This window comes from Periplaneta americana, chromosome 14, assembly GCF_040183065.1.
Source record: "Periplaneta americana isolate PAMFEO1 chromosome 14, P.americana_PAMFEO1_priV1, whole genome shotgun sequence".
NCBI lineage: Eukaryota > Metazoa > Arthropoda > Insecta > Blattodea > Blattidae > Periplaneta > Periplaneta americana.
The window spans coordinates 147,017,094-147,031,876 of record NC_091130.1 but is presented as its reverse complement, the minus strand read 5'-3'; the positions used below and the strand labels follow the sequence as shown (position 1 = coordinate 147,031,876).

At 33.4% G+C, this 14,783-nt stretch overlaps 1 protein-coding gene across 1 annotated transcript; it reads right to left on the bottom strand.

The window, feature by feature from the left end:
* Positions 1 to 5,552: 5,552 nt before the first annotated feature.
* Positions 5,553 to 14,288, bottom strand: LOC138712985 (uncharacterized). The gene is made up of 3 exons (XM_069844668.1): positions 14,075 to 14,288; positions 9,846 to 10,108; positions 5,553 to 5,839 (listed from the first exon to the last, which is right to left on the bottom strand). The coding sequence occupies exons 1-3, from the start codon at positions 14,180 to 14,182 to the stop codon at positions 5,614 to 5,616; spliced, it is 597 nt and encodes a 198-aa protein (XP_069700769.1). The 5' UTR covers positions 14,183 to 14,288; the 3' UTR covers positions 5,553 to 5,613.
* Between the last annotated feature and the right edge of the window lie 495 nt (positions 14,289 to 14,783).

Below are 14,783 nucleotides of genomic sequence, written 5' to 3'. Positions count from 1 at the left end.
AACTGACTTGTGTCACTTTTCCCAAGCACTGCAGATATATGAGTGAAAGAATTTTAGTTTTATCCTTTAATTGTGCAGAAATTTGATCCCAACAAATGAAACTTTTCGTTTTGCTAAGGCATTTTACAATGTTACATTTCTACACATTTAAAGGACCAAACTAAAATTCTTTGGATCATTTATTATCATAATATTCTGCTCTCTTAAATTGACTGAGCATTTCATTTTCATTTAGTGTTCTGCCCAAGGGCATGTCTTTCACCGTAAACCCAGCTTTCTCCAATCTTTCCTATTTTCAGCCTTCCTTTTGGTTTCCTCATATGATCCATATATCTTAATATCGTCTATGATCTGATATCTTCTTCTACCCCGAACTTTTCTCCCGTTCACCATTTCTTCCATTGCATCCTTCAGTAAGCAGTTTCTTCACAGCCAGTGACCCAACCAATTCCTTTTCCTCTTCTTGACCAGTTTCAGCATCATACTTTCTTCACCCATTCTTTCCAACACAGCTTCATTTCACGCGTCCACTTCACACGTTCCATTCTTCTCCATATCCACATTTCAAATGCTTCTATTCGCTTCTCTTCACTTCGCCGCTGCACCATACAATGCCACACTCCATACAAAGCACATCACTAGTCTCTTCCTTAGTTCTTTTTCAGCATATTGGAAATTAATTCAGTAGCTTTCCGAAAACACGCTATGAAATGTTTCATATAAAATTTTTTTTTTCTCGAAAAAGAAGAAAAACTAATAAAATTATTAAATATCTCAAAGAATAACCCTCTGAAATTAATGACATTACTTAGCCTATGGTTTATCTGGTATATACCATTATCGCCATCATCTGAGGTCTGTGCCATCGTTTGTCCATCTTCTTAAAGATCTTTCAAGCTCTACTTTTTTTTTTTTTCTGGTGTGTCCATAAAATATTTTATGCTCGACCATGCCGAAATGTAGTAATTATACACCTGGTAGCAGCTCTTTAATGGACCTCATTAAAGTACACCTATTCATTAAAGTTCAGGTTTTCCACCAATCAGAAAGCAATATGAAAGCGCAAGTATCGATTATTTTCGGATATGCAAACGAAAGACAACTAGCGAAACGTCACGGAGGCTGGAAATCCAATACTGTTGCAGAAGGTTATGTTCTGCTACTATTAATAATTAGCGTTAATTGTAAATAATATTCAAATAAATTCAATTTGTCATCTCGTTTTTCAATGTCTAAATCAATTTCCAGGTAATATCAAGATTAATGTTCATTTTACTCTCTAGATTATATCAAGGTCAATGACATTTGTTCCTCGGAAAAAATCAATACTTTCGCGTCTGCGTACATCTCACAATTTACGAGATATTGCACAAGGTCACTTCCGCTCCCCAGTCAGATAAGAATAATATGAATACTTATAAATAATTTCAAGTTAGAAATATGGTCGAGCATAAAAAGTAGTATGAAACTTGCCTATAATGGTAATTAAGACGCTCGAATGAAAATTATGAAACTCGCTTGCGCTCGTTTCATAAACATACTCGCGTCTTAATTACTACCATTATAGGCTCGTTGCATAATGTACTATTAGTTTAGTATAATAACTTCAGTTGATGAATATTCTTACCAGTTATGTGCAGACATAATTTGAGAAAGATAGACTTTTTTTACGCCTTAAATTAACTGGACTAACTCTCTCTTTTTTATAACTCAGTTTCACAGCTACATAAATTTGACTATTTCGTGACGGAAAACATCTACTAAAGATGTGAAACAATTTTCCAATGGAATAGCTACCTCACTGATTCTATCATACATTTTAACACAACAAAATGTTTTCTACGGTACCTGCAAACAGTGTGTTATGCATTCTAGTACAACAAATATTATGAAAGACGTAAAATAGTACTTAGCGGAATTAAACTGTTAAGAATAACTTCATCCTCTCTCTCATAACATTATGTCTGAAAACTCAGCCGCCGGTGCTATCTCTAACGATAAGTATATATGGGCTATTCCATATGAAATCGATCAGCAAAAAACCTCGCATTTTTTTAATACTCTAATTTTTTTCCTGTTTACACAAGGTGCTGAGGAGAGTGCATTTTCAAAAATATATTATTGAAAGTCAAACGGTTTTCGTACTATTTAGCGACAAATTTAGCGTATTTTATAAAAACAAGCCTCTTTCAGCGCTCAGACCTCTGGAACCATTTACTGCAAACATTGAACGGGAGCTCATTTTGAAGCTGATATTTAGTAGGTTACGATAAGAAGTAATACTTATTTTTATTGTATACAGAGAGACAGATAATCTGATTTTACTTACTTTTAGGCTTTTTGCCCATTTGTAAAAATGTAAAAAATATTGAGAAAAAACCTTGCATTATTAAGAGGGATTCAGGATTGTTTGCTTAATGGATCGGCAATAAGTTTCGAGGGTATTAAATAAATTATTTTCACACGCCTAGACTTGAACGGCGCAGTACCCCACACACTGACCGAGAGCTGAAGATATATCCGAGCATTGGGCGTCATTTTACTCCTGTGTTTATGAAAACTTGTGATAAAGCTAGTCCAGCCATTACTGCTAGACGACACATCACGTGTTTGTCTCCTGGCCTTGCTTGTCTCGACTACCTACACTCAGCTGGTTAGTTCACGCGCGTACTATTTTCTTTATTTGATATTTTCAATACTTTCTTATCAACGGTGCAGCAGTAAATAATATGTATTCATTTGTACTTTCAATGCGGAATCTAACCATATATTTTAAAAATATTTTTTCGTGCGCAAAGGCGTCTTAATTAAGAAAAATCTAAATTTCTCCATTTCCATAAAAAGTATGGAAAACTGTTTACATGTCAATATAAACTATAATTTCTTAGCATCAAAATAAACCATGATTTTGATCATTGGGTGATTGGGTTTCGGAGCCACAACAGTTTAAATTTGATAATTTTATGAAAATACGATAAATTTAAATATTTTAAATTTAAACACTATGAAGTTCTGATACCTCAAACTTTGCACAAAGCATTGTATCACAGTTGTCAACGGACAGAAAAAGTTTCATTCTATTTAAAAATTGCAAGGTCAATTTTCTCTATATTTCGGTCGATTTGAGATGGAATAGCCCATGTAGGTACTTCAAAGTTCAGAATTCTCACTACCCTTAGTAATATTCAAGATCTAAAAGTAGAGGCATCGTATCTACTCGTATAATATGGTTTTTTTCGGAAGAAATATGTCAGAAATAGCATATTGAAACATCATTACTAATAAGTTCGAGAAATATAATTCTGAAACCTAAAAACAGTTCTCAAACGGACGGCGCCTCACTTCAATAGAATAAATACAGAGACGCCGATAAATTGAAGTGAACCATGAGGCTCCCAAGTGTACGTAATTACAAAAACGTAATATTATCTTGTTATGCTTGTTGCCATGGTGCTGAGTTGTTTCTATCGATTGTAGCTATTAGCGTGATTAAAGAAATTAATAATGCAAGTTAGTGGACACTTTATTTCTGGTGTTCTCCTTCTTTTTCATGTCCTCATTCCTCTTTTCGTTTACATTTGAATTATTTTATTTTTTCTTTTTAATTTCTTATTACACAGTCAGGTTGGTCGGTCCGGGGATTTGAACTGCGGACCTCCCGAATGCGAGTCCCGTGCGGAACGCTTAAGCCATCTCGCTCAATAATAATAATAATAATAATAATAATAATAATAATAATAATAATAATAATAATGATAATAATAATAATAATAATAATTCTCTAGGACTGGTTGCTGACTATTTACAAAGAGTATAATTAGTAAAATATTGTTGCTATTTATAGAAAGAATTCTTGACCTGAATGAATGAATCAAATCAATAAATCAATTAAAATAAAAAATAATTAAATCAATAATTAATCAAAATCAATCAAGCAAAATCAATCTCAATCAATCAGAATAAAACAATCAGAATCAATCAATAAATCAATCAGAATCAATCAATAAATCAATCAGAATCAACCAATAAATCAATCAGAATAAATAAATAAATAAATCAATCAATTAGAATCAATAAAAAATCAATCAGAATCATTCAATAAATCAATCAGAATAAATAAATAAATAAATAAATAAATAAATAAATAAATAAATCGGAATCAATCAATAAATCAATCAGAATCAATCAATAAATCAATCAGAATAAATAAATAAATAAATAAATAAATCAGAATCAATCAATAAATCAATCAATAAATTAAAAATCAATAAATAAATCATAATAAATAAATAAATAAATAAATCAGAATCAATCAATAAACCAATCAGAATAAATGAATAAATAAATAAATAAATAAATAAATAAATAAATAAATAAATAAATAAATAAATAAATAAATAAATAAATAAATAAATAAATAAATAAATAAATCAGAATCAATCAATAAATCAATCAGAATGAATCAATAAATAAATCAGAATCAATCAATAAATCAATCAATAAATTAAAAATCAATAAATAAATCATAATAAATAAATAAATAAATAAATAAATAAATCAGAATCAATCAATAAACCAATCAGAATAAATGAATAAATAAATAAATAAATAAATAAATAAATAAATAAATAAATAAATAAATAAATAAATAAATAAATAAATAAATCAGAATCAATCAATAAATCAATCAGAATGAATCAATAAATCAATCAGAACCAATCAATAAATCAATCAAAATCAATCAATAAATCAATCAGAATCAATAAATGAATAAATAAATAAATAAATAAATAAATAAATCAACCAATCAATCCAATCAATCAATCAATAAATATCAACAACCAATCAATCAAAATTATCTCAATCACAATCAATCTAAATAAATAAACAAATAAATAAATCCTCACCTCCTTCTTCTTCTTCTCCTTCTCCTTCTCCTTCTCCTTCTCCTTCTCCTTCTCCTTCTTCTTCTTCTTCTTCTTCTTCTTCTTCTTCTTCTTCTTCTTCTTCTTCTTCAAGGATTGGAGCCATCGGTGCATTCCGTCCTCAAGTGAAGTCATTATTTGAGAAATTGTATTAAGAAAAATATCTCAGCATCACTCAGTAAAGACTACTAGGCGAGGCTACAATATGCACGCTCTTTAACACTATAGCGTGTTTTACTTCATATTCATCTATTATAGACTACGTAACACATATAGGCTACTTAATATTTCCATTACTATTGTGTGGAAAATATCGAGGCACAATATAGAATGGAGCAAGACGGACCGCAACGAAAACACCTTTTACTCTTCTGTTTCCATGGTGACACGAGTGACGTCAGAACGTTACAATTTTTCCCCTTTACACCTCGAACATAAACGTTTAATGTTCAAAAGGATAATAAGGGGCATAACATTAAACGAACACGTGATTTTATTCACCTAAAATTGATAAGTAATCAGAGTAGTACATAATTCAATCTACGAGTATAACATAGCAATTAAATAAATGCATAACAATGAGAAATTTACTGACAGTTCACAAAAAAAAAAATGCTTAGTCCGATTATTATTATCCAGGGTTCCTGAGAAGTTTAAAAAAAAAAACGAAATAAAATCGTTTTGCAATTCATTCGATGTCTATACTCCAATGCATACTTTTCACTGATTGTATTCCTTTCGCAATAATCAGCAATAAAATAGAAAGTGAAAGCCCGGCGATTAATGCGACAAGAATCGGCGCAACTTGGATAATAGTGACGCTGCGTATTTCCTCTTGCGTGTCTAAATTCTCAGATGGCAAAGTCCTCTTTTCCAGGGCTTGCAGAATGCCACTCCTTAACATGTTATGCAACCTGAAATGAGAAACCTTTATAAAAATGACGGCACATGTGTATGCACTGCTTTAACATTGAGAAGTGTAGCCTAGATTTTAATACATAGTGCATACATTTTATCTTTCCACACTAGCGAAAGTAGAGTGAAATTGGCAGTGCACAGTGCAGCTACCCAGACGCGCGGGCCCACCGAGTGCTCGGTTATGAGCAAAATCCGTTTTCTGAGGCCCAATTGTATAAAACTCCCTGACTAAAGATCAACTTTGATCGAAGATCGGAAAGTGAACCGAGTTCAGATACTTCTTCTATTGTATAAAACTTTTCCGCGATAAAATTACCTAGGTTCAAATGCAATCTAAGTTCACGTGAAAAGGATTTGGCAACATCGCATAAACAGGTGAAGTATGTGATGCGCAGGCCATGTTGTACAGGTTTGTTCAGTGTTGAAAATGTAGCGACTTTAACTCTTTTTCAACGACAATTTCTTTTAACTTTTATATTGCTTAAATAGAGATTTAGCGACCATTTTAGCACCCCATAGTGACAAAATTTAATCTTTCTTTGTCGATAATGAGAAATCTAGCGACTTTCCAACTACTTTTTGGCGACTTTCCGTACACTCTGTTGGAGACACTGGTTTGTTTTGTGCATTGTAAATAATGGCGGACAATAAGAAGATTGACCGTTTTCCAAATTGTTATCATGTTATGGTGTTTGATACTGCTAAACATAATAAAGCTTTATAAAACGACAATTTTCGTTTCGTAATACAGTTAATTTGAAAATTTATGAATGTACCTATCATATCCATTAATAATTAATGGTTGTTATAAACATAATATAATTATAGGTTATGTTATTTGATACTGCTGAACATGATAGAGCCTTATAAAATATAAGAATGTTTGTTTATGAAGGCAAGAAATTGAAAACATATATATACCATATCTATTAATATTAATAATAATGGTTATTCTTTTTGCACAGTCTGCCACTCGTATATTTCAAACAGAAAAGAAATAACTGAACTTGGATCATCTAACTTAATCGGAGAAATTTCTTCAGTCAAACTTGACTTTAGTTTAAGACAAATTAATCTCAGATTAGACTTTATACAACACAAAATTCCAAGTTCAGCTAGAACGAGGATCAACCTCTGATCTAAGATTAAATGGTTTATACAATCGGCTCTTAGTCTCACAACATTGGAATGAGTATAAGTGTGCACGGGATATACATAAGACACGTGTCCACACTTATGGAGTAACTGTTGGCGCGTCTGGTCGCGAAACCAGGTGGCCCGGGTTCGATTACCGGTCGGGGGAAGTTACCTGGTTGAGGTTTCTTCCGGGTTTTCCCTCAACCCAGTATGAGCAAATGTTGGGTAACTTTCGGTGCTGGACCCCGGACTCATTTCACCGGCATTATCACCTTCATCTTATTTAGACGCTAAATAGCCTAAGATGTTGATAAAGCGTCGTAAAATAACCTACTAAAATAAAAAAAATACATGACACGTGCCCTTCAATACAGACTCTGTTCACAATCACAATAAATGACACGCTACATGGCCACTCTACAACAGGTTCCTTACTCCTAAACTAATACAATATAGCCTATAATTTCAGTTTATATGTACTACATTATGCAAAGAGCCTATAATGGTAGTAATTAAGACGCGAGTACGTTTGTTTATGAAACGAGCGCAAGCGAGTTTCATAATTTTCATACGAGCATCTTAATTACCATTATAGGCAAGTTTCATGCGACTTTTTATGCTCGACCACATTTCTAACTTGAAATTATTCATAAGTATTCATCTTATGGTTATCGAAGTGAAGAGCGGAACTGACCTTCTAAATTGTGAGATATGCGCAGACGCGAAAGTATTGATTTTTTCCGTGGGACGAATGTCATTGACCTTGATATAATCTAGAGAATAACATGGACATTAATATTGATATAACCTGGAAATTGATTTAGAATTGAAAAACGAGATGACAAATTGAATTTATTTGAATATTATTTACAATTAACGCTAATTATTATAGTAACAGAACATAACCTTCTGCGACAGTATTGGATTTCCAGCCTCCGTGACATTTCGCTAATTGTCTTTCGATTGCATATCCGAGAATAATCGATATCTACTTGCGGTTTTATAATGGTACAATGGTGATTTCTCATTGGCTGAACAACTGAACTATAATGAACAGGTGTACGTTAATGAGGTGCATTAAAGGGCTACTACCAGGTGTATAATTACTACATTTGGGCATGGTCGAGCATAAAAACGTTTATGATATTGTACACTACTGATAGAAATAAATGTACCTAGAACAAGTAAAAATGTACAGAAATGAATATAGGAATTCGGAAGAAAACTAAAGTGTATAGGATGTGCTGATGATATGGTGTTAGCAGAAGAGATGATACTAAGGGATATGCTACTGAGCTAAATTACATCTCTGAGCAGTATGGGATGAATATGAATGCAAATAAGACGAAGTGAAACAATAGGGCAAGTGAACAGTTTCAAATACTTGGGGTGTACTATAAGCAGTAACATGAGCTGCTGCCAAGAAGTCAAAAGGAGGATAGCAATGGCAAAGGAAGCTTTAAATAGAAAAGGAGCATCTTCTGCGGACTTCTGAAAAAAGAACTAAGGAAGAGACTAGTGAATTGCTTTGTGTGGAGTGTGGCCTTGTATGGAGCAGAAACATGGACATTACGACGGAGCGAAGAGAAGCGACTAGAAGCATTTGAAATGTGGATATGGAGAAGAATGGAGCGTGTGAAGTGGACAGACAGAATAAGAAACGAAGCTGTTTTGGAAAGAGTAGGTGAAGAAAGAATCATGCTGAAACTGATCAGGAAGAGAAAAAGGAATTAGTTGGGTCACTGGTTGAGAAGAAATTGCCTTCTGAAGGATGCACTGGAAGGAATGGTCAACGGGAGAAGAGTTCGGGGCAGAAGATGATATCAGATGATAGACGACATTAAGATATATCAGGAGACAGAGGAAGTCAGAAAATGGGAAAGACTGGAGAATGTTGAATTTGCAGTGAAAGATCTTCTCTTGGGCAGAACACTGGATATAATAATAATAATAATAATAATAATAATAATAATAATAATAATAATAATAATAATAATAATAATAAATTTTACTTGAAGCAAGTAAAGCGATAGGTTTGGAAGTAAATCCCGAAAAGACAAAGTATATGATTATGTCTCGTGATCAGAATATTGTACGAAATGGAAATATAAAAATTGGAGATTTATCCTTCGAAGAGGTGGAAAAACTCAAATATCTTGGAGCAACAGTAACAAATATAAATGACACTCGGGAGGAAAGTAAACGCAGAATAAATATGGGAAATGCCTGTTATTATTCGTTTGAGAAGCTTTTATCATCTAGTCTGCTGTCAAAAAATCTGAGAGTTGGAATTTATAAAACAGTTATATTACCGGTTGTTCTGTATGGTTGTGAAACTTGGACTCTCACTCTGAAAGAGGAACAGAGATTAAGGGTGTTTGAGAATAAGATGCTTAGGAAAATATTTGGGGCTAAGAGGGATGAAGTTACAGGAGAATGGAGAAAGTTACACAACACAGAACTGCATGCATTGTATTCTTCACCTGACATAATTAGGAACATTAAATCCAGACGTTTGAGATGGGCAGGGCATGTAGCACGTATGGGCGAATCCAGAAATGCATATAGAGTGTTAGTTGGGAGGCCGAAGGAAAAAAGACTTTTGGGGAGGCCGAGATGTAGATGGGAAGATAATATTAAAATGGATTTGAGAGAGGTGCGATATGATAATAGAGACTGGATTAATCTTGCTCAGGATAGGGACTGATGGCGGGCTTATGTGAGGGCGGCAATGAACCTTCGGGTTCCTTAAAAGCCATTTGTAAGTAAGTAAATAAGTAAGTAAGTAATAATAATAATATTAATAATAATAATAATAATAATAATAATAATAACAATAATAATATGATATTGATAATCACTTACGTGTGTATTAATATTCCTGTATATGGGTCTCTTTTCCGTATTATAAATGACCATGTTGATTTCATGGAAGTACCATGTACTTTGGTCAGGCTGCAGTTCAGCTTGGCAGATTGTTCTAACACAACCTTATCAATCATCCTAATGGCGTACTTTGGATAAACACAGACGTTTGCAATTAATGGTATATAATGTGGTGGAAGAGAGGACTCATGTGGTGCTATCAGTTTGTGATATATCTTCTTCAGTACAGGATTGTTGGACTTCTGCAAAAAAATAAATGTTTTTCTTTGTTACGACGAATTTCAAGACGAAAACTTCCATTTGTAATGTGATCAGAAAAGATTTATAGCATTACACTTATATACCTACTTGATGTAGTGCTGAAACAATTCTGAACTAATCAAATGCTCGTGTTATTCTAGACAGTGGGTGTAAATATTAATCACGCACAGGTAATGTTGACAAAAGCAGTGTACAGTTTTCGAGTAATATGCACTACGATTTAATTCATTGTGTGTAAGAATGGACATCCTTTATTGAATTTCGCTTCGAGCTGGATTTCAAACTCTTCAATCATACAATTCTGAACATTCTTACGTAAATTTTCAATTATAAATTTTGAAGAAAGTACAGGGTGATCCATTTGAGAAGATATAGAATAAAAACGCTGTAATATGGAAACTGTTAATTATTTTTCAGTTATCTGTAAACACATTTTATAGAGACAATATTATGACGTGAATGCGAGAAAACGGCGGGTGAATCGTGGCCCACTGCTAGCGTGGTTTCTGGTGAGCGAGTAACCATTTCTCCAGCACTCCTGCAATACATAACAGTACTAACAATAAAATATGTTCAATAATTTGGACTTACCATACTCACTAGAGATGAAGAAAAGTAACTGCCGCTCTCGCTCGCTGTGTTCGCTGCATTTGTCTTTCGAGTCTCGCTCATCATTCTCGAAATAGCATTTGGTCGGCGTGGAAAGATTTCGTAACTTTGAATAACAAACATCATTGAGATAAATGACATTATAAATGTTTAAATGAGACAAAAGACAAAACAGAACAGTATCTTAGTTATCAGAAAGTTCTGGTTCTATTATATGATATCTAGGGTTATATAAATAGAAAACAATTCTCAAATGAATTTGCACTTCTAAGAAACATAAAACATAACGTTAATCTCTTTTTACTTGACATTGCACACTTGATCTCAAACATATGAAAAGAAAATTCCTATAAGGGCCTAGTAATTAAATAAAGAATGGGGAACGGATTATTATACACTGAAAGGCAGAGATGTCGCTTCAGTTAGGCTACTTGATTGTTTATACATATATAACAGTTGCCAAAGTACATAAAAGTTCAGTCAGGTATAAACAACTGTGGCATTTCAAGGCTGCTTGACGTTCGGGACTTCGGGAGTGATCAATCTCGACGTCTCGAAACACTCACAAGCAGTCTTTACGTCAACGACGCGACGTATGCAACCTTGTCGTGCGGGTTTTCGGCTTTGCGGGCGCTGTTAGTCTTGCTTTCTCGATCGTTCTTCACCTCTAATGCTCACAGTCGTTGCTGAAAATGGCCCCGATCTCTCACCATCTCACACAGTTTTTCTTCTGTAAGAACACTACGTTTTCTGTTTGTTTCGATTGTTCACTGGGCCTATTTCTTAAAATCTTTTGACGAGTCTTCTCAATGTTTCGGCAGGTCTTTTTGGAAACTTTATTCGAAATTTACGTTTTGTTTTCGCACACAACCTTCTGACTTTTATGTACATATTGTACATATATACAAACGTTCACGCAATGACAATTTGTTGGTAGGCATTACCTAACTACAGAATAATCACTAAACTTTAAATACTAACTTTGTATACTTAAAGAATCAAGACTTTTGTAACACGACTTGTGACTACAGCGAATGCCATATGGCGACTGAGGATCTACTACGCCGCACCTCTAACAGCCCGCGCATCACAGACAGCGCAGGGAGGTGGCCGCCAGTAACCCACCGTTTTCTCGCATCACGTCATAATAATGTCTCTATAGAAGGATGGGAGTTTTGTCTGCATTAGACAGTGGGTGCCACCATTGTGTACACAACACATATTTCTGCCATGTGTGATGTAACATCTCAAGAACTCTTTCCAAAATGTGAAGAGTAAGTCAAAATAAGTGAGGCATGTACAACGTGTAAGTGATAATAATTCAGTATCATCTCCAATGTTGCCAATTCCAATGCCGTCATAAGTGATGAAGACTAATATTTATAATGAAATACGAATTGATATTACACGTTTTATGTTTTAAGTCTCCAATTTTTAAATACGGGATAAACATGTCATGAAGTCCTCTTTGGGGACAACGGAACAAAGTAGCGGGAAAACGCAAGTTTCCGTATTTTACGGAAAGTATGGGAATCCTATACAAGTGTATATGTTATGTTAACAGACCCACTTTCTTCAGACGTGTGGTACCATAACCCATCGAATTGCAGCTTTCCCAGCATCATAGTTATTAACTTAGAAAGCATATTGTGATGATTCAGACTGTCAATGTTATAATACAATATAATACAATATAAAATTGTTTGTTTATTCAGTCATATGACAAATCAATATTACTAAAACTAATGACACTTATTCATATATGTAGTCATTAATTTCTGTGCAATGCAGATTACGAACGTTTTCGCCCTTCGGGCATCACCAGGCTCTGTGTATAATATCTCATTATGAGTCTCTGTAGTAAAATACAATGATAATTTAATGAAATGAACTGTTTAAAAATTAACATGTATAAAATAATGTACAGATTTATGTTGCTTAAAATTAAAATTATGATTGCATTGCAATGATACATAAAATTATGAAAACTATGAACATGTAGTGATGTTCCTCATTTTAAACTTCATAATACTGATATGTGTAGATCTTGTCTCAAAGGTTCGACTTGGGCGGTGAACTCCCACACGTTTAAAACATGAAATTCATGATTGATTTATTCTGATTGCTTTATTGATTGATTCTGATTGATTTATTGATTGATTCGTCCACACCTGTGGAGTAACGGTCAGTGCGTCTGGCCGCGAAACCAGGTGGTCCGGGTTCTAATCCCGGTCGGGGCAAGTTACCTGGTTGAGGTTTTTTCCGGGGTTTTCCCCTCAACCCAATACGAGCAAATGCTGGGTAACTTTCGGTGCTGGACCCCGGACTCATTTCACCGCCATTATCACCTTCATTTCATTCAGACGCTAAATAACCTAAGATGTTGATACAGCGTCGTAAAATAACCAAAAAAATTGATTGATTCTGATTGATTTATTGATTGATTGATTCTGATTGATTTATTGATTGATTCTGATTGATGTTTTGATTTATTCATATTGATGTTTTGATTTATTCATATTGATGTTTTGATTTATTCATATTGATGTTTTGATTTATTCTGATTGATTGAGATTGATTTTGATTACTTATTGATTTATTTATTTTTTATTTTAATTGATTTGATTGATTGATTGGTCGATTGGTTGATTGATTGATCGATTGATTCATTCACTCATTCATTCATTCATTCATTCATTCATGTCAAGAATTCTTTCTTTAAATAGCAACAATATTTTACTAATTATACTCTTTGTAAATAGTCGGCCATCAGTCCTAGAAAGTTATTATTATTATTATTATTATTATTATTATTATTATTATTATTATTATTATTATTATTATTATTATTATTATTGACCGAGATGATGATGCCCGAAGGGCAAAAACGTTCTGCATTGTACAGAACATAATGACTACATATATGAATAAGTGTCATTAGTTTTAGTAATATTGATTTGTCATATGACTGAATAAACAAACAATTTTATATTGTATTATATTGTATCATAGTTATGGTTAAACGTTGAACTGATGCTGCCCTTTCAAATTTTGCAAGCCTCAACACATATTTAGCTCGTCAACTTGCAGTAAGCAGCGTTTTGTGTATTCAGTCGTTGCTAAGAGACACTCTCACTTCTTTTGTTCGTAAAAACAATGACACAAAACTCCGCGTAAAACATATTTGAACTAAAATAACTTTTGTATCATTACTGATACAATTTTTTGTGGCGATTTAACTTCATCTTCCCAAAAGAATCAGACTAATTTTACTTTCATTTCATTGCAATCATTGTTAAGAATAGAACTTGTACCTCACGCCATCTGAACACACTTACTTTGAAGTATGTTAGGTGCGCGCTATTCGCTAATACTGCCAGCGTGTATGAACCATCTTGCAGAAACTCTTCGAAGGTGTAGAAGGGCAACACTGGAGTACTCGTCATAATGTGAGACAAAAGAGAAGCGCTGTAGGATGCCAGTATCACCACAGCTGTGAAGAAAATCGTCAAATGGATGATGCGAATGGAGACCAGGAGGGCAGGTTCACTGTCATCTGAAAATATAGTTCTTACATTATGTCATGTCGAAACATCATTTTGGTCTGACGAGTTAAAATCGATTTGTGTGTGGCTTTGTTTTGCAGTTTAATTAGAAGAAATAAAGTACTCTAATACTATAAAATATTAATTGACTTACTAAAATTCTATTTCACTAATGTAGTGTTTGCTAATAGTAATTGGTAGTGAAATGTTACTAATATTGGAGTGTCGACTAAGTTAGCGTACAATCAGAGAAATTGAAATGGTAGGAAGACAGCAAGTATTTTAATGTAAGTTTACAAATGAATGTTGAATTTACTTACAAAAATAGTGGCAAACGGAAAATTTATCGGGGTGAAAGGGAACAGTTAACAAAATAAATATGTGATTCACTGTTTAATGAAGAAATAGGGGATAAGAATGATGATAGAAGTGAGGAGAGGTAGAACTGATTGTAAATTAGTGATGAAAGTGAATGGGATGATTAAATAGTGTTAGTAAAAGT

Excerpts from the sequence above, each read along its gene's own strand:
- LOC138712985 (XM_069844668.1), bottom strand. The coding sequence starts at position 14,182 with ATGACGAGTACTCCAGTGTTGCCCTTCTACACCTTCGAAGAGTTTCTG. Across the intron at positions 10,109-14,074 it reads CGCACCTAACATACTTCAAA|AAGTCCAACAATCCTGTACT; the intron begins GTAAGTGTGTTC and ends ATTTTTTTGCAG. Across the intron at positions 5,840-9,845 it reads ACAGGAATATTAATACACAC|GTTGCATAACATGTTAAGGA; the intron begins GTAAGTGATTAT and ends TTCTCATTTCAG.